The sequence below is a fragment of the Pelodiscus sinensis genome, chromosome 9 (assembly GCF_049634645.1).
Source record: "Pelodiscus sinensis isolate JC-2024 chromosome 9, ASM4963464v1, whole genome shotgun sequence".
In the NCBI taxonomy this organism is placed as follows: domain Eukaryota; kingdom Metazoa; phylum Chordata; order Testudines; family Trionychidae; genus Pelodiscus; species Pelodiscus sinensis.
Window position 1 is genome coordinate 26,190,877 of NC_134719.1, and position 20,411 is coordinate 26,211,287.

Genomic DNA, 20,411 nt, shown 5'->3' on the forward strand with positions numbered 1-20,411 from the left:
ACTAAGAAGTCACCTGCAGTTTCTATCCCTAACTAGTTACAAATACAATGAGCACATTTGGAAAGGAGGTGAGTAAATGAGATATTGTTATGTATGTCTAAACTTTCAGGTCCTACACCAAAGATTACGGGAAAAAAAACATGCTAGCAAACAGTTTGATAAAAAAATAGAAGAAAAATTTATTGTGCTGATTTAAAAAAAGAAGAAAGGTTTATTATGTTCTGGGCAACACTCTCCCAAATTTGCAGACAGCCAATAAAGACATTTATTCAGAACCCTAACATTATCAGCTGGGAAATGCATTACTATGCTCTGGCTTACAAGGGCAAACCCTGTCATTACAGTGTGCATAAACAAGATTAGGCAGACACCCATTGGGCTTTATCTAACGAGCTACTCATAACATGAAACAGACAACAAATGGCTTGAGCTAAACAACACTGCATTAGACCCAAGTATTATGCCCAGGGTTTGTTTATATGGGGACAAATCTTCAGCCTGTCAACATTAGGCCCAAATGGCAGCAGAAAAGTCCCATTTTGCAGAGGGATACTGAGGAAGGACGCATTGAGGGGAATTTCACAACTCCTCTTCTTGTAGGGAACCCTCCTCAGGAGCACTGAGAGGAGTTTAAACAGGGCTGGAGTTTGACTGAGACCTTAGTATACTCCAATGGGTATGAAATGGACTGTGGTCACTAGCTAGATTGAGCTATACAGAACTACTCACAGGCACAAAGTAGGCAAATGCTTATATATGCTGCTGGATATACCTATCTCAGAGAACTGGAAGGGACCTTGAGAGAGGTCATCGAGTCCAGTCCCCTGCCCTCATGACAGGACCAAGTACCATCCCTGACAGATTTGCCCCAGATCCCAAAAGGGTCCCCTCAAGGATTGAGCTCACAACCGTGAGGTGAGGAGGCCAATGCTCAAACTACCACACTATCCCTCCCCTTCAACCAAACTCTGCCTTGCTTGGTCCATTAGAGAGTTGAGCAAGACGTTAAATATTAATCAGATTGGGATTCTGATCTCTTTCAAGTGAAGGAGATGGGTGTTTAGATTAAGAGATTGGCTCAGGGTCATCTCTACTGAACATGGCACTGTCATTCCCATGCCTCCATGATGTAATGGGAAATGACAGTACTGCCTCTACATTTACCTGAAGTAAACGGAGCCACAATTTACTCATATTAAATGTGGGAAGTGTCTAGTACTGAAGTAGGGCCAGTTCTATAACTCGCTGAAATGACTGGAAAGGATCCCATTGACTTCAGTTATTTTTTATCAGACAAAAATGGCACAGAAGCAGAAGAAAAAATGAGAAAATTATGGCCCATACTCTTCTCACCACAAATGGTCTTGTTTCCAAGTTCCTTCTTCAGAGAAACACAAGCTGGCATGTTCCCCATGTCAAACCTCCCACATTGGACATAATGTGCTCGATTCATTATGGCAAGGGAAACCAACATCAGGTGCTTGAATGTCCTCTAGTGAAAAAAGTGAATTAAAACAAGATGGTGCATGGTTGCATTGAAATATATTAGATGTGGCTTGCCAGCCATATACAGGTGTCAGTGTTTTTCTGACCACTGCCGATAAGGGTTTTGGACACTTCCGTACTTATTATGTTAAGTCATTCTCAGTTTGTGTCATTTTTTGGTTGCTAGCCCATTTACTTTTATTAAATCACATCTTCTAGCCAAGAAGTAGGCATGTCTACAATCAGAAAATGTTTTCTTTTAAAAGAAAAGCAAGCAGTGTAGCAGTGTCAAGTTGAAAAGGATTCTTTGGTTGATAACAATGCCCACTGCAGCATGATACATATAGTGCAAATAAATGCTTCATTTCAACAGTGCAAATAGAACAGTATTTGTTTTCAAACTAAAAACAGACAACATCTCCACTGTAATTTCTTGTGGGCTTCTCAGTGTATTTTCAATTTGCTATATTTGCAGAACAGCATTACAGATTAGAAGGACCAGAACCCGTGATGCTCAATTCTAAGTGTACATCTCAAATTAACCCCTTCTTGGCATTTGGGAAAACAATGGTTTCTCCTAAGAAATGAATACCAGAAGCCAATCTACAACATCATTCAGAAAAGTTAGAGTTATTAGCTTGAATTAAAGGCTACCATTGATCATCCATTTCTGAATCCTCCAGATGCAGAACTGTATGATTTGAACAATCTTATGAAATAAGCCCAGTAGCATAAATTCAGGATGGAGCATCACCTTACATCTGCATTTACTTTCTTAGTTTCTTTTGCATGTTTAAAGCAGAACATTTAAACCATCTACTCTCTGGAAAATAGTATCATATATAACTACTAAGTACCCTTTTATGTATAGCACGGGTAGTACTGTTGCAGTGTGTGCATGTACACGCATGTGTGTGCTTGCGAGCACTCAGGGTTGGACACAGAAAGGTAGCACTTTCTAACTATACAGAATTGAATGCCTCCAGCAAGTCAGGCCTGCTTTGCTTTTTCTCCTCAAAGACTATAAGCAGCATAGCTCCCCTCAGTTATAGGTTACCACTCAGGTTTCCCTATGCAAGCACATTAATTCTTATGATAAAATCATTATAGAGAAAACATACTAAAATAGAAGAACCAACATGCAGCTTAATAAGCCACCCAGAGATCGGGGGCAGTGGAGAGCTGCCATGGCAGTACTGCTGTACCTTATTGGCAGGGCTGCTGATTGGAGGAGAGCAATAGGGACAGCAATGCGAAAGCACTGCCATGGCAGCACTTTAATGTCAGCCGGGTATGGGCTGGTACCTGTAGCTAGTTCTTACTCATGTACCATGCCAGCCTGCACCAGTCCACTGTCACCTCTGGGTGATGCTTCAAAAAGTAGAGGTCTTGCATTACCCAGAGGGGCACCTTTGTGTACATCTCCTCTTAAAGATTTCCTGGGAGACCCAATTAACTTTAAAAGTTGATGCTTGTTTTACCTATTGGTTCAAATGGCCCATTACAGATCACAGCACTACCTAGGGTTCACATAAATCATGTCTCCCCTCTCAAGATGTTACGTACAATACCACAATAAAACAAACAGTTGCTATTTAATATAATGAACTCCTAAAATACTTACATTTATTTCAGAAAGGTTTGTCCTGGACATTGCAGGAAATTACATATCTGTCACACCCTCCATTATGGTAATAAAATAGACTAAAAAATGTGGTAAAATTACTGTGACAGACGTAATAGTTCAAATAAAACAGAAACTCTTAAAGAAAGACCTTCTGAAGAAGATATTTATTCTATGTGGAGCAACATTAACTGATTTCTAAAATCTGGTGCTAATTGTCCTCTGAGTAGAGAAAGTCCTTCTCAGAGATCTAGTCTGGGTATCCTAGATTGAGATTGTGATAGGCTTTAGTCAAACACAAATTATGGGGCTCAGTCTAGATGTTACTGGATTAAATTCTATGGCCTGTGATACACAGGAGGTCAGAAGAGATGATCCAGTGGTCCATTCTGGCCTTAATTTGTGACTTGATGGAAGACACAGAACTATGTCACTGTGTCTCCTTTGTTATTAAGACCAAGTTAGTAAAGGAAAAACAACCCCAGTAAGAAGATCATTTGATATTAGCATAGAGTGGATATTTTTTTCTTTCATTGCTTATGCTTCATTTTTCTTTTCTGTCTACATGTGAACCATAAAGCTACCATGTCATCAAGCAGCTATACAAGGACTCCCTTTGCATCAATGCGACTCGGTGATAAACAGAATACTTTCTATATTACTTGTAAGCCATTCAGTTTAAATGTTCTGGAATTCAGTAGCTTCACTATTCAATAACAGACTAACTCACAAAAGGAAACCATTTCAATCTATAATTGAGAAAAGCCATTACTTTTTGGAAAAGTTCCAGTCTCCAAAACGGAAGATATCAAGTACGGTCTGGCAAGCTGAGACCTAGGAGGAGACATCCAGACTGAGGTATTCCGCCCAGAGGGAAAACATCCCAGCCACACTTAAGCTAGACTAATTACTTCAACTGTAATGACTACTGTAAGTATTTCTAGCTACCGTTAATGCAGTAAGTATTCAATCCCATGGTGAAAAGGAGTGTGCATGTTACTGACGGCATGTTCTTAGACATGGATTCTTAAAAATGCATTTCTGGTGATAAAGGTCACTATCAAAAAGATAGGGCCTGATTATCCTCTCCTATCCGACTGGTCTCATTAGCATCCCTTTTCCGGAAAGGGATGCCAATTAAGACACAGTCCCTAAGTGTAGAGTGAGCTAACCCATTCACTGACTCCTATGTGTGTAGTTATCACATTAGAGCAGTAAACTGGATTATACTGTAACAGGATTGCAAAAGCACTGCAAACATAGTTTATGGCATTTTAATTCTTTCCATGGAAACTTTGCCTTTATTGGTCTTATCATTGTCCCCTAATGACAACCCTTTAAGGTATTTGTCAATGGTTATTGCACAGCGGTTTCAAGCACCACTAGTGACCAGAACAATTTATGTAAATTACCTTTTTAGTTATTACTAAGCATGTTTGCACTTACATATGTGTACGCGCACGCACACACACACACACACACACAACACACATATTCTTAGCATAGACATTTGAAATTACAAGTTTTATAGAGCGGGCAAACTTGAAATGTTTCTGCTTAAAAATAATTAAAGGTTAAGAAAACATGACCCATGCAAAGAGATTAAAAATTAGGTTTGCTTAGTCTGGAGAAGAGAAGTCCAAGGTGAGACATGATAACAGTCTTCAAGCATGTAAAAGCCTGTTATGCAGAGGAAGGTGATACATTGTTCTCTTTAAACACTGAAGACAGGACAAGCAGCAAGGGGCTTAAATTGCAGCAGAGAGATTTAGGTTAGATATTAGGAAAAACTTCCTGTTAGCGGGGGAGCCAACAGCCTTGCCAGTCCCCTGGGCAAGATGTGGGGAGGCCAGCTCTCTGCTTCTGGAATGGGAGGTGGCTTAAGTGGAAGGGGCAGGGCAAAGCCGCCTGGTGCTCTAGCAACAATTTAAAGGGCCTGGACCTCTAGCTGCCATCACTACTACAGTAGTGGTTGCCAGAAGCCCCAGGGCCTTTTGAAATGCCGGGCCCTGGGGCAACTGTCCCCTTTGCCGCCCTGTCAGTGGGCCTGCCTGTCATGGTATTTAAGCACTGGAACAAATTACCAAGGGAGGTTGTGGAATCTCCATCATTGGACATTTCTGAGAACAGGATACACAAACATCTAATAGGGAAGGCCTAGATCAGTAATGCTCAGACCTCAGTGGTTCAGGAGTCAAAATTATTGACCAAATATTCTAAAATTGGTTAATTAATATAGTAAAAGCATTTTGATAGGTTAAAAATGAAATCACACAGTGCCTCGGCAATGTTAAATGCTGCAAAGAGCCACAGAAGATACATTAAAGAGCCACTTGCATCTCCCAAGCCTCAGTCTGAGTATCAGTGGAATAGACAATACTTAGTTCAGACGACTGGACTAGATGACCTATTGAGGTCCCTTCCAGTCCTACACTTAACTGATTTTGACAGACTCTATGTGCCTGAGAGATAACTTGTAAGCATACAACAGGGAATACAGCTGAAACTGAGTGTGACATTTCAGGGTTCAAGCCAGACAAGTTGTGTTGCTGCTTGCCTTGCAATATTGAGCAGCAACAGCCAGCCCAGAAACCAATAGCCAGTTCTTTTTGCAGGATGACCGCAACACACTCCCAGAGCTGAATTTTCCCCCAAACTGACTGCCAGTGTGACAATCCACTGAGGCTCCCAGAATTGTGAGTTACTATGTTCTCTCTCTCAGCCTCTGCAAGTGAGAGTTTTGCTACTGCCAAGGTGGATGACAGCTCCCTAACACACTAGCTTGTTTTTCTTGCCTGCAAACTCCTCAGGACTCTGGCAGTCCAAACCTTGCCTTGCACATAATAAACAGCACACTGCAACTGCTGACTTCCCGGAGGTGTCTCCCTGCGGTGACCAGCCCCCTTCTTACTGAATTCTTAAAGTTACTAAGTTTGTTGCTCCTTAAAAGAGATAAGATACTGTAGCCTATTAATTTAACTGTGTTTCAAGCCCTGAGGGTATGTCTACACTAGCCCCCTAGTTCGAACTAGGGAGGCTAATGTAGGCATTTGAACTTGCAGATTAAGCCCGGGATTTAAATAGACTGGGCATTATTTGCATGTTCCCGTCCAGACGCCATTTTTAAATGCCACTAGTCCAACTAACTGCCCGCCGCTACACACGGCAGTTAAACGGTAATTCGAACTAAGTTACACCTCATTCCAGGTGGAGTAACAGGTAATTCAAACTAAGGAGTTAGTTCGAATTACCGTTTAACTGCCGCATGTAGCCGCGGGCAGTTAGTCCGGACTAGTGGCATTTAAAAATGGCGACCGGATGGGAACATGCAAATAAAGCCTGGGATATTTAAATCCCGGGCTTCATTTGCAAGTTTGAATGCCTACATTAGCCTCCCTAGTTCAAACTAGGGGGCTAGTGTAGACATACCCTTATTTCAGTCACAACACTGAATAGGTTTATAGCTCCTAAAATACATATTTCAATCATAATGTAGAAGCTAAGGAACCAAAATTCAAAATAGAATGTGATAACATTTTATCCAGAGGTGTTTTTCCAGTTTGGTTGACTTTACCTTAAGAAAGACAAAAATTAAAAAGATGCAAAAAAAGAATGTGAATGGAGATGCAAGAAGACAGGACTCACAACTTTACAGCCTACATGATAGCTATAGCCAACTGATCATGACAGTTATAGCTAACTGATAATATCTGTTCCATAATCTAAAAGCAAAAGGACAACAATAAACTTCAGTAACACAGAGTATAGTTAATATAGAACTCACTTCCATAGAGGCCATTGAGTTGTACAGCATTCTTTCCTCTGGGTTGATTGGCTATTTGCTCCAAGCCTTTCCCATTCCTTCCCTCTGTCTTTTCCCCTCAGACTTACTCCATACCGTACCTGCCCCTCCTCCTCATCTCCTTTCTTCCCCGGCTCACCTGCTCTGTTCTCCTTTCCACTCTCCCTGCCCTTCTCTTTTTATTTAGCTTCTCTCTGCCTAGTTCAACCTCTCTCCCTCCTCTCATCCCCCAAAGTGTCTTGGAACTGCATGTTTGTTGTCATCACATCACATGGACTTCTCTGCTCATGTGTTATGTCCCTTTCCCCTACCCTTTAGAATGTAAGCACTTCAGGGCAGTGTTTGTCTACTCCAGTGTCTAAAACCAGGCCTCATTCCCTGTTGGTACTGAGACACTACTGTTACTATAATAGCAATGGCTGTTAACTGCAAACATCATAGTCTTTTAGCTTTACCAGCTGAAATAAAAAGAATAACCAAATCTGTGTGTGATATTGTGTGGGGTGTCCGAAGTACCATTTCCAGCAGTGCACAAACATTTGGACGTGATGATCAGTTTCTTTGATGTATTGGCCACTGCATTTGGAGTTAGAACACCAAATGAAATGAATCTGCAGTCTGGTATGTCATGCTAAAATTCAAGGGTAAGATTCTTAACTATGTTCCAACTCATTTGTGCTTCATAAAATGTCCAGAATGGCATAAAGAAGCCCTGAAAGGCCTGAGAAACTGCCTTTTAATGACCCTGTTGCAAGCCCTGGCATGGAGTGAACCTGAGCTGGGGTCAGGAGGGGCACTTCAAAGATGACACCATATAGCACCTTCCACTGTAGGAATTCCAAGCAGCAGTATGACTCAGGGAAGTTGCTGTAACTTACAAAACTTCAGGGGCTGTGTAAGTCATGCAGGGGCCTTCTTCAGGTCCAAAAGCAGCAAAGGATCCAGAAATTGCACAGGTATCTTAAAACCAAGTTTTGTCCTTTACACCTCCTTCCAACCTGTGAGTTCTGTGCTGCTGTGTTAAGAGACAAGGCACAGAATCTCATCTCAGTGTTTTTTCCTATGTTAAGACACAGGAAAGAACAAAGAAAAACAGTTCAAAATTAGCCTAGTTTTAGGTCAACCTCAAGCTGCAAGATAATCAGGATTCTCTTGAGGAGATGCAAATGTCTTTAGTGCCTGTTTAGCCAAAGGCTATATCATCTGTGTTGTGTTATGTACAAACACAGCCTATTGTGACAAGCCACTGAAGTCTTGAAAGTGTCTCATCTTTATTTCAGACACTACTTTTATCCAAGTAGTAAAAAAGGTCACTACAAGAACCTTAAAATGTAAATTGTTTACATCCCATACGAAGCAATTAAAAGAATGCGGCAAGGACATCCAAGGGAGATTAAACAGGGCCATTTTTCCACAGTTGTGCTTTAAATGTTTTTGTTTCTGCCTACTGTGATGTTTACAATATCATTGTGAAATCCAGTAAAATTTCCTTATTTAAGTCTTAAGTCTTTAAGACTTTAAGTCTAACAAAATGCTTAATCAATCAAAACGCAGAAGTGCTCTGTCATGGGATAATTGCAAACTGACCTGCCACCAAAGGGCATCCACAGGCCCCCTTGCCTTTCTTAACTATACAGTGGGAAGAATGACAGCCATTTTATTAGCTGAGATACTGTTACTCTTACTAGCTAAAATACTGTGCTTTGCTGCTCTGATGTTTTCTGTCAGTGGAAGAGAGCTAACTGTTTCAACAGCATATTTAAAGGATGGGTTAGTGGCAGTATATGTTGCTTAACAATAATGTTGTATGGAAACATCTACTGAAAAGAGGTAAGCAATGTACTAATTGCACTTCATCAGAAAGAGAAAAGAAAAACGGAACACAATTTCTGCTGCAGTTACTTTCCAGTCAAGACATAATTACAGAGCCATCTTTCTAGACTACATTTGTTTCCCTGAGGGAAGAAGATAGCCAGAGAGAAAATTTGTTCAAAGAGGAAATTTAATTGGAAAATGCACCCCCAAAAAAGTAGAGCACCCAATATTATAAAATCATAAAATATTTAATAGATTAAAACTACAGTTTTGGGAAAGAGGATAAAGGGACCCATTACTTATATTTCATAGGTCTCCTCAATAAAAGCGAATATTACGGCACTCAGAAACATGTATCTTACTTCACATGCTTGGTTAGATCATGCAGACCTTGAAGGCTAACAGAAAAATCTGTCATGCAGTGCAATATGCAAACCCATTTAATTTTTTATTGAAATCCTTCCTGACAGAGTGGACTTTTCTTGAATTCCAAAACAGCCAGCCTGTTAACTAAACTCTGAAGGCAGATAAGTCTGCTTGTCGAGACTATGCTTATCTCACTAAACTATCACCTTGGCAGTAATTGTATGAAGTGCTATAGACACATTTTAAAATTCAACATTTCTCACCTGGTACCAAGCCGTCCCTTTGATACTCTACATAGAGAGGAAGAGCTGAGGCACCTCCAACAGTACTGTGTGATAACGGCTACACAATTCTGACTTTTAAAGGGTGACCACTATAATGTAGAAGGCATGATCATCTTGTGGAGACCAACTGGGCAATTTGGAATGATGTTCAGTACAATACACTGGGCTTCATCATCTTCTCCATTGGCAATACAGAAGGATACCCAGGAAAGAAAGGCAAGATGATCCTGTAGTTAAGTACCAGATAGACTCAGATTCAGGTTCTGCTCTTGTCTTTGCCATTGACTTTTAGTGTGACTTTGGACAAATCTCAATCTGTCTGGGCATCAATTCCCCATCAGCAAAATGTTTGTTTATTTATAATCCCTTTAGAGCAACAACTGTTTCTTATTATGTGTATGTATGGCACCTAGCACAATGGGGCTTTGATCTCACTTAGGATGTCTTGTTGCTAATGTAAACAAGTAATTAATAATAAGAGGAGTTATGAAACATTGCAGTTTCCTTTCAATTCCTATGCTGTTTTGGGAAGGACAGAAAAGTAATAGGGTGTGGCCTTAAAACAGGCTAACTTGGAGTCCATTGATATTAAAAACTGAAGGTGGAACTCCCAAGCCTTTGGAACCCCTGAAATCAGTGCAGAACTGGAAACATCTTGTTGAGTCTCAGGAGAATTATTCGACCCCCTGCGTTGCCTCCTGAGTGCCTTGTTGCTATCTCCACTTTCAGTGGTGCAGTTTCATTAGAGCCACAGCAACAAGGTTTCCACAGACAATGTTTGTTCCCTTGGGTTTCATTAAGTTGGTCAGTGGATTCATTGATGAATGGATGATGTACATTCCTGAGTAGGACATTAACTTGTAGAACACTGATCAGGATATTGTTCTCCATTAAGACATTCTCTCCACAATACAAAACTCCAAGCAGTAGAGGGTCTAAGAGGTAAATTTTAGTTAGGAAAAAAAGCAGATGCTGGGCATTGGGTAGAATTCCCAGTGCTATTTTAGTGTGAACAACCCCCACGATGATATAAATATCAGTTGCTTTAGAAATGCTTAAACAGCACAAGATTAATAGTCTCATGATACCTAGTATTTTTTCTAAAGCCTTAGCCCTGGAATAATGTGATTACATGAAAATCTTAGTTTACACAAAGTGAGAAAATCTTAGTTTACTCCCCACAAAACTTCCAACATCTATCTGTGGCTGCAGAGTAAAGACTAAAATAACAATTTAAAAAAAATCTCATTCTTTTGCCAATCTCATGAATTTTTGGTAGCTAACTCGTGCATTTTTGAATGCTTGGTCAAGAATTATTGCCACTTTCAGTGTGAAATTCAGTATAGTGTTGCTTTTTAATATAAATATCAGGGATATGGTGTAATTTTTAAAAAGTTAATAAGAGAACTTTGTCATTCGTCTATTAATATCATTCCATTAAGGCCGGGGTGAGGAACCTTTTTTGGGTCAGGGACCACTGACCCACAGAAAAATCAGTTAGAGGCTGCAAACAAAAAAACCCCTGACTAACGTGGTACCTCACTGAGAAGCAGAAAAACCCTCCTCACACTCCCCATGCACATCAGAGCCTATGGCGGTCCAGCCTCATAGATTATGTGTGCTCCAGCCCCATGGTGGGAGAGTGGGGGGCCTGGAGCACCAGTCCATGCTCCCCAATGCAGGGGAGCCCTGAGCCTCAGGGGCGGGATCCAGGCAAGGCAGGGAACCTCCTGGGCCTGAGGTTCTCTATTCCTGTATTAAGGCTTCAAGAACCAATGTCTGGAAAAGTGATGGGCACAGAAATGTTTCATCTCTAACCACTTCTGCAAACAATAACCACTGCCACATTTTTGACCAGGCCAGACTAACTATGCCTGTTGAATGACCATCTAGCTTGTCTACTTATTTTACAAAGAAGTTATGCTTCTATAGTTACTGTTTGTGTGTATTTATTTAAAATATGGAAAAGGTTTTCTTTGTCTTGTTTCTGTTTGCTGCTCAGCACCTGGCCTGAAGCAGGCTAGCAGTGACAACCACGCTCCTCTTTCTGTCTCTGTGCTTACTAGAAAAAGGATGCAGCTTAGAATCTGGAGTATAAGGGTACAACAAGTACGTTCGATTGGCATCAGGACCAAATATGTAGCAGGTAAGACTTGTTCAGAGTAAATCATAAGTCATAGTAAATTGCAACACAGAATTACAACACAAGGGTGGAAAGAATCCTTAGATGGAGGGGAGGACTAGCAGTTGTATACAATGTAATATAGTAAAGGATTATTCAATTATCTAATAATCAACCCTTTAGACAATGCACTGTGTGAGAAGAAAAGCAACCACCAAGATTTTATATCAACAGATGCAAAACAGACACATCTGCCTCCCTTCCATACTGGCAAATTGGTTGCTTTAGTATGTTTCATTTGTTCTCCTGCCAATTGCTGAGTTCTTGTCAATTCAGTATGAAACTTGGAAGAAAATTAAATAGTTTGATGACATATTGGTTTCTGTATTTTATCTTTAAAATGCAAAATATATATTTCAATGTTCTTAGTAAGAAAAATGTTCACCCCACCCAAAAATTGCAGCAGGAAGATACGGAACTAAATGGAGCTTTGCCAATTTACACCAGCTGGGAACTAGCCCATTGTTTTTCTGCATATTAACATAGAAAGTGTTATTTATGTGTTTAGATCTTGACACCTTACAAATGAATGCATGTCCATATGCTTTAGGCACCCTTGAAAATACATACCAGTGTTTTCTTTTAACATAATGTATACGGATTGCTCACAGAAATGCCCCTTAAAAAAAAAAGCCTTTAGTAGCCAGACTAAAGACAACTTACACACCATGCTCAACAAATCAAATGGGAAATGAAAAATGATAGCAGCATCTACTGCCACAAAAACCTTGTGCCAAAGAATGTTAAAATAATGGAATCAGTACGTTGGCTTACATATTAAGAAATACTATGCAGGTTCAATATCGCATTTTACAAGTGACAATAGTTATACTCCATTTATCAAAATGCATCCTATAAAGAGCCTTTGTATATTATCACACAGTATTCCTCCAGCTGGACTCACCAGGCTGCTGTATTTGGGTCCCACCACACTAAAACCTTGTACAGCCTTTGGCCTGAATAGATTATAGCACTGTTTGTTTCCTTGGCTGCTCTAGAACAATTCCTAGGCAATAACTATCTGTCTTCTATGTTCATGGAAATGGGAACCTGCAGCATAGCTGCCTTAGACTCCAGGGCCAGTGCTGACTGCTAGGGGAGCTGACAGCCTCAAAGGCCCCTTGGTAACGTGTGTGTTGGGATGGTTCCTTGCTCTCAGAAGGGGCGGGGCTCTGGTGGAAGCGGCAGGAGTGGAGACAGCTCGGTTTCAGTGGTGCCCAGACTGCAGTGTCTCGCCCCCAGCCCTATGAGATGCCCAGAGTGCACCACTTGGTGCTTCAGCGGTGATTTAAAGAGCCCAGGGATCTGGGTGCTGCTAGTGCCATAGTAGCAGTGGTAGTAGCTGGGATCATTGGGCCCTTTTGAATCATCGGTCCCTGGAGCTTGCCCCTGTTCCTTCTCTCCCCTCCTCACCTTCCCCACCCCCTGTCAGCCGGCCTGCTGACTCCCCTTAAGCTTAAGCATAGCCTTGCACAGAGCATTACTCTTGTGCGTGCTCTGGGTTTACAGCTCAGGTCTTCCAGGACACCTGACATTTAAAGTAAATGGATACACAGACTTCGTAAGCCCCCCAAAACTCCAATCATTCTTCACTTTAGCTAGCTCAAGAAAATTGAAGATCTAGACAATTTAATAAATGCCTACATGTATTTCCCTTCCTCAGTTTCTTCTCCACTCATGAATGTTCTTTGTGCTCACATCAGAAACCTCTAGAAAAGGGCTTTCAACCTTTCTGGACTAGTATACCCCTTTCAGGTATCTGATTTGTTTTGCATACCCACAAGTTTCATCTCACTTAAAAACTACTTGCGTAAAATCTGATATCATAATGAAATCATCATCATCATAATTAATAATAAAACTGTCACAGCACACTATTACCGAACATTGCTTGCTTTCCCATTTGACGATACAATTAGAAAGGCAATCAATTGGAATATAAATATTGTACTTATATTTTTTATACAAAACAATATAAACAAGTCACAGTATGATAATTTAGCTTAAACTGACTTTGCTAATTTTTTTATGTAGCCTGTTATAAAACTACACAAATTTTCTAGAGTTGATTTGCCACTTGGAAGACCTCTGCATACCCCCAGGGGTACATGTACCTTTGGTTGAGAATCACTACTCTAAAAGTCCAGGATCCCCCTCTTGCACACAACTTTTCCTCTGAATCTAAGAGTCTCTTTCTCTCCTCTGGGCTCAATTCCTACTTCACCTAGTCCTGCAATTACATTGGTCCCCTTTGCTATGAAAGTTTGCTCCTCTCTCTTGTCCAGGCCACTGGGACCTTAAAAAACTAGCATAAACCCTTTAATTCGTAGCCCTCTTCTGAACAAAGCCACTACTGCAAACAGTTCCTGAAGAACTGGTTTCAGCCAGGTTGCAAAACCTCCATTTTAATAATTATGGGCTAGATCAATTCAGGGGCTGATAAGCTTTTATGATTGGCTATTCAAGGCCACACATACCTGGTGAGCTACCTTCATCCTCAGCATAAGGAGTATGATTTAACAACACAGTAAATGACAGGCATCAGGATACACTATAGAGACACAGACGGGCCCAGTGGTTAGGATGCTAACCTAAAACTTAGGTAACTGAAGTTCAAGTTCTTGCTCTGCCAGAGGCTTCTTGTGTGACCATCGGCAAAGCACTTGGTCTATATATAGTTTAGTTATTCACCAGAAAATTGTGCTTTCCTACCTCTACAGGCACTGAGAGGTAGGATCCATATAAGAACCTAAAATAGATGTTTTCCATAAGAGGAGGGTCTGATTTTCTTCTTACAGTCATGACTATAAGGCTAGTGGTGAAAATGAATACTCAGCCCTTCAGTTTGTCTCCTTATTGTATTTTTTCTTTTAGATCTAATCAGCAAAAAGTGGAATAAGATTAAAATACACAATGTTCCTCATATAAGAATAAAAACTATAGAGTGGGCCCAAAATTTCCTAATTTAGGCATACAAAAGCATATATATAAGTTCAGAGGGCTCAGTCCATTAGTCTGATTCTCCAGCTATACTTTGGAAAGAAGTCTTAGCTGCTTCAGTTGCCTGGTCCCCAATTTTCTGCACCTGTGGGGTCCTCACTAAGGGAGTAGGTCGCAACAGTGTAGGTTGGGGACAGGGCAGTCCCTCAGTGATGCATTATCTTTTTCACAGAGACCACCCCCCACCCCTACCACCATCGCCATCTTCCTCCTCCTAAACTACTGCAAGAACCAGAGAAGAGGGAGTAAACCCCTGAAAGTTACACTGTCACAACTGAAAGTTGTTTGAATAGGCAGAGGATATAAATGAAATTGGCAGCCAGATTCTAGTAGGTGGAAGTGACAACATCTGCCTTTCTGATGTCTGCTTGTCAACAGAGGAAGTATGCTTTGGTCTATCAACCATATGGCACGCAGGACTGCAAGAAACAGAAATCTCCTGAGTGAGCTAATGTTATTTTCTTCCAGAAGCTGGGTCAAGATTTTTGTAATATGTACAAAGTGTCCATGCTATTCTTTCAGACATTACATGTTTTTAACTCTATTGTTTTCACAAGGAAATCCTTGATGATGTTCATAATGAAACCCATTGTCCTTTTGAGGAATGTGGCTGAGAGAGAGAGAGAGAAAGAGAGAGAGAGAATGCGCACGAAAGAGAATATAAAGATTCAGTCAAGAGATACAGAGAGAAAAGGGGAGCGAGTTGAAGAAAAATGACAAGTGATGGAGTAAGGACAGGCCCACATACAGGTGGCAAAGCAGTTTCCCTGGGGTGCAGTAATTCAAAGAGACCCAGGGCTCCCAGCCACATTTGTGGAATGAGGTGTAACAGTTAACTTGAACTAAGGACTTATTTAGAGTTAACTTTTGACTGCCGCGTGTAGCCGCGGGTAGTCAGTTCAGACTAAGGGGGATTTAAAAATGGTGCCCGCACGGGAAGATGCAAATAAAGCCCGGGATATTTAAATCCCTGGCTTCATTTGCAAATTTGAATGCCTACATTAGCCTTCCTAGTTTGGACTAGGGGGCTAGTGTAGCTATACCCCCATAGTATTCACCCCCAAAGTGGATTACAGGCACACCAGTTATCCTCCTTGTGATGGGGCGCACCGGGCCCTGAGGCCCTTGCTGGAGGCTTGTGGCCTTGCCCCACTCCACCCCAGAAAAAGACAATAGAGAAGTCCTCCAAGGAGGCTAGAATGGCTGCAAGAGAAATGGCTAATCAGGGGTCAGGAAGGCCCTACAAAAAGAACTGATGGACCAGACAGTAGTCAGTGACTCTGAAGGCCTCAAGCTGTGAAGATCGGGTGACTGGCTGTCTGAAGGAGTGGCAGCACCACATGCAGCTCTGAGTAGCTAGCTTAGTGAGACTGAAGGACATTAAGGACTCTGAGATGAAGTCCTGAGAGCAAAAGGATGCTGCATGCAGGATGGAGGCCCTAGGGGCACTACTCTTGCCAGAATGGATAATGTACTCAGAGAGACTCTACATAGGACACCAAGATTGGCCTCTGGTATACGTATACCCCAGAAGGGGTTTTGTGTTTGATCACATGCAGGGAGAGTGATTCAGCTGGAGGGCTGAGTTGCTGAAAAGGCTTTCAGCTTTGAAGTAAGAGAGCGCAGGCACATGCACTTGGTCAGAGAGGGGGCACTTGCAAGAGGTGCATGCTGCCCCATTACACTCCTCCACACAACAAAAAGCATAGATAGCACAAGAAGAGAATCACAGATAAAAGGTTTACTATGAGCAGAAAAGAATGCATTACATTTCACAAACAGAAACTGGATATTTAAAAATATATTAGACTTATGATCAGCTTCTAAAATCACCAGTGCAATGTCCTGAATAAAACAGTAATATGAGCATTACCAGAAAATTAAAAAATAGCAACTTTAGTAACCACAGAATTGAATGAAAAATTATAGGCCCTGCACTGTATTTCTCATCTCCACTAGTTATACTTGAATACTGAATATGGTTCTGCTGTGCACAATTTAAAAGGAGGATGAAAAAATGGAAAGGCTACAGAAAACAGCACAAAATGATTTGAAGGCTGGAGAAAATACCTGACAGTGAGAGACTTAAAGAGTTCATTGTGTTTAGTTTATGAAAAAGAAGACTGAGCAGTAACTTGATTATAGTGTATAAGTATCTTCACATGGTAAAATACTGAGCACTAAAGGGCTCTTTAATCTAGCAGAGAAAGGCACAATGTGAACCAATTGCTGGAAGCTGAAGTCAGATATATTCAAGTGAGTAATAAGGCACAGATTTTTAACAGTGAGGGTGATTAACGGAGCAAACTGTTAAGGGAAGTGGTAGACAGTCCATGTACATGGTCAAACTTTCGTACCAACATAGGGAGCCTGATTCAACCCATAATCTCTTTTGGTTTTGATTGTTGTGTGGGCTGCCCTGTAGAGGAGATGGAAAGAGCCATCCATCTCCATCTCCTGATATTTTCAAAACAAGACTGGATGCCTTCCTGGAAGATATGTGTTAGTCAAGCACATGTGACTGGACTCAACACAAATGGTAAAAGTTATGGCTTGTGACGTTAGGTCATCTGATTAGATGATCTAATGGACCCCCTAGGCCTTAAAATTTATGAATCCATGAACTTCAAAATTTGTTAGCAATCTCTGAAGAAGGGGAAGGAAAAAAGAACATACTTGGAAGTTCTCTCTAGCAAAACAAAACAAAACAAATGGTCTGGTAACACTTTATAGACTAACAAAACATGTAGATGGTATCATGAGCTTTCATGGGGACAGCCACTTCTTCAAATGACTGGTCAGACTAACAGACTAACTCGGCTATCCACTGAAGCTCCTCTCTAGCAAGGCTACATTCAATCTGTAGTAAAAGAATGAAACAATTATTAAGGGGTGAAAACACTGGGGAAGACACTGGAGGATAACAGAATTATAACCAATAAGCAGGTTGGATTTTCAAACAATATATTACACCAGAAATAGGCAATTACTTTTTTTGAGAGTTACCGGGTTAGTGGATAGAAGGTACATTGTTGCTAGAATATATTTTTTACTAGATTTATATACTTGGATAGAAGTGCTGTTATGGGGATTGAAAAGTGGTTGAAAGAATGTAAACAAAGGATAATGAGTAATGACAAATGGCACTGTACTGAGTTATGAAGAGATGTCCAGTTGAGTTGCCACAGGCATCGGTGTAAAGCCCACTTTTATTTTACATATTTTTTAATGTTCTGGAAGAAGAGATGAACAGCTTGTTAATTAAATTCACAGATGATACTAATGTAGGATGTGTTGTTAACACCAGTCAGGACAGAGAAATAATACAAAAGCAAGCAAAAAGGTTAGGAACAGCAAGAGTCACTGACAGTATTTACATGTACTAAATGTGAGTACTATGGGAAAATTTGAGCATGATTAGGGAGGACCATGGGCAATTTGTCTATGCCTAATCAACAACAGCCTGACAGCCATATGGTGACATAAAGTCTTCTGTACAAATCCCAACCTTGGGATTTCATTTCTATAGTCCCAACAGTGTTTATACTTCGAGGTGCCTTTTTTTTTGTAGCACTGTCTAGAATCAGTTTAGAAAGCTATTGCAATGAAGCCTCTCGGGAGGAGATGTCAGAGCCTTGCATGTTGATTTCCTGTTGGAAGAGAAACCCGTGACACAGAGTGTTGATGTTTTCTTCATGTTACTAACGAGAAGATTAAGGGGTGACTTGATTACAGCGTATAAGTATCTACAAGGAGAATAAATATTAATAAGGGGCTTATCAGTCTAGCACAGAAAGGTATAATATAATCCAATGGCTGGAAGCTGAAGCTAGACATATTCAGATTAGAAATAGGTGGTAAGTCTTTAATGATGAGAGTAATTAGCCCTTAAAACAATTTACCAAGGGTTATGATGGAGTCCCTATTTTTGACAATTTTTAAATCAAGATTGGATTTTTTCTAAAAGATCTGTTCTAGGAATTCTTTTGGGGAAGTTCTATGGCTTTATGCTATACAAGAGATCAGTCAAAGTGATCATAATGGTGCCATCTGCAATCTATGCATCTATTTCTTTTATCCCCCCTTGCTCCCTTTCTCCTTGGCAAATATATTTATTTATGCCAGCTCCTTGGAAACAACTTCACCCAAATAATTGATTAGGTACACAGACTAAGGTAGAGAGCAAACTCTCTAGCTGTTTGCAAGAGCTTCTCCCAACAGAATCTGACTCAGAAAACCAACAACGCACCACTTTTTCAATGACTGTATATTGCTTCTACAGGAAGAAATAAATCACTTCTTAGAATATATGTAACAGTGCCATCCAGGGACTCACTCTGCAATAGGTAAGTCTAGATCATTAATGGGGTCTCATTTGAAGTTTATCAAATCTTAATTGGAAATAGGTAGTGCTGGAGATAGGCAGGTAATACCTTCTGCAAAAGCTTGCTTTCATTGTTTGTACGCATTTTCAAAGTGTGTCTATAATCCAGAAACTCCCTGTCAGTTGCATACTTCACATTTAATGGTGCACAAATAGCATAGCTGAAGTTGACATACTAAGGCATCTTAAGCATGGCAAAATCTGCAAAGGCTGCTCTCCCTTCAATGCTTATTACGCTTTTAGTCTTGGTGGAGTACCACTCTTGATGGGAGCACACTCAGAGATTTATTGCATCTAAACAGACACAATAAATTGATGGTCGGTGGATCAATAGCTGGAGTGTCAATTTCCGGTGTGTATTTGGTGAGGAGAGAAGCCAATGGAGCCGTACATAGTATCTGAGAGATTCTCCTTTCACTTCCAGTGGCCAGGAATTCCAATATAGGAGCTGTGCCTACAGAGGGGCTCTTCTGTGACCCAGTACCCTGTCTGTAGGTTGGGATGTGTGAATTTTCTACCAGAAGCAAATTTTCTTTTGATCTCTGATTTCTTTCAGCAGATTTCAAGAAATGTAGACATCATTTACAATTTGTATTGCATTTGCACATGTCTATAGAAAGAGATACCAAGAGAAACACAAGGATCTCTCTCTCTCAATGACTTTGAACCCAACTTAGTATACAAAACTAAAATAGATTATGGTCTGAATTAGACCTCCTGGATTTGTATAAAACTGCATGTTGGGACAATCATCATGTTTTCACATTTATCAAACTGTAGCAAAGTAAAGCAGTGGTGTATACTGCAGGTATAAACACTTCTACATATGTTCATTATTCAGTGTTAGTATAGCAGAAAAAGAAAAATAAAGCACCCTATTAAGGATTGTAATTGCCTTCTTAGAAATGAGGTCTAACGTGGCCATTAACAAAATAAAGAATAATTATGGAAAAAAATGTATAAGACAAATAGCATCCCTGGTGGGACCCTGTAAACTGGTACACATTTAGAGTAGCTTTAAGTTATGCCATGGATCGAGGACAGAAAGAGGGCAAAAAGCAACTATTTCATCCCTCAAGTAGCATGACCATTGCTTCTGCATACATAAGAATCTTGATCAGAACACTTAACAGCGTGCAGGATATTCTAAATGAATGGATTTAAAAGAGATTCAATTTTTCAGTCTTTCAGAGCTGCATCTTTATCTGTGTCCAGTCTGACTTGAAGAGATTACTCAGGAGCCAAAATTATTTTCAAGAGATCTTAAATGTATCAGTGTCTGAGTAAACATAGGTTTTGTTTTCAGTTTCATCAGATGTTGCCTAAAATTAATTTCAATCTTCCTTCCTTCCCCCAAGAGTGAGAAGATCATATGCTCAACTGGTTAAATTGCCACAGCTCCACTGAAGTCTCTGTGAAATAGCATCGTTTTGAGGATCTAGCCTGTTTGAGGAGAGTTTCAAGTGGAG

General features: G+C 40.5%; 1 protein-coding gene across 5 annotated transcripts in view; it reads right to left on the reverse strand.

Annotated features, from left to right (window-relative positions):
- Window positions 1–20,411, reverse strand: part of ADGRL4 (adhesion G protein-coupled receptor L4) — a 110,341-nt gene that overhangs the window by 56,959 nt on the left and 32,971 nt on the right. For 2 of the 5 annotated variants that reach the window (XM_075936329.1, XM_075936331.1), the window contains exon 3: window positions 1,354–1,492. The exons of the other annotated variants lie outside the window; for them this stretch is intronic. In XM_075936329.1, the coding sequence (XP_075792444.1) occupies window positions 1,354–1,492 (139 nt within the window). The remainder of the gene's footprint in view (window positions 1–1,353; window positions 1,493–20,411) is intronic. 5 annotated transcript variants of the gene reach the window in all.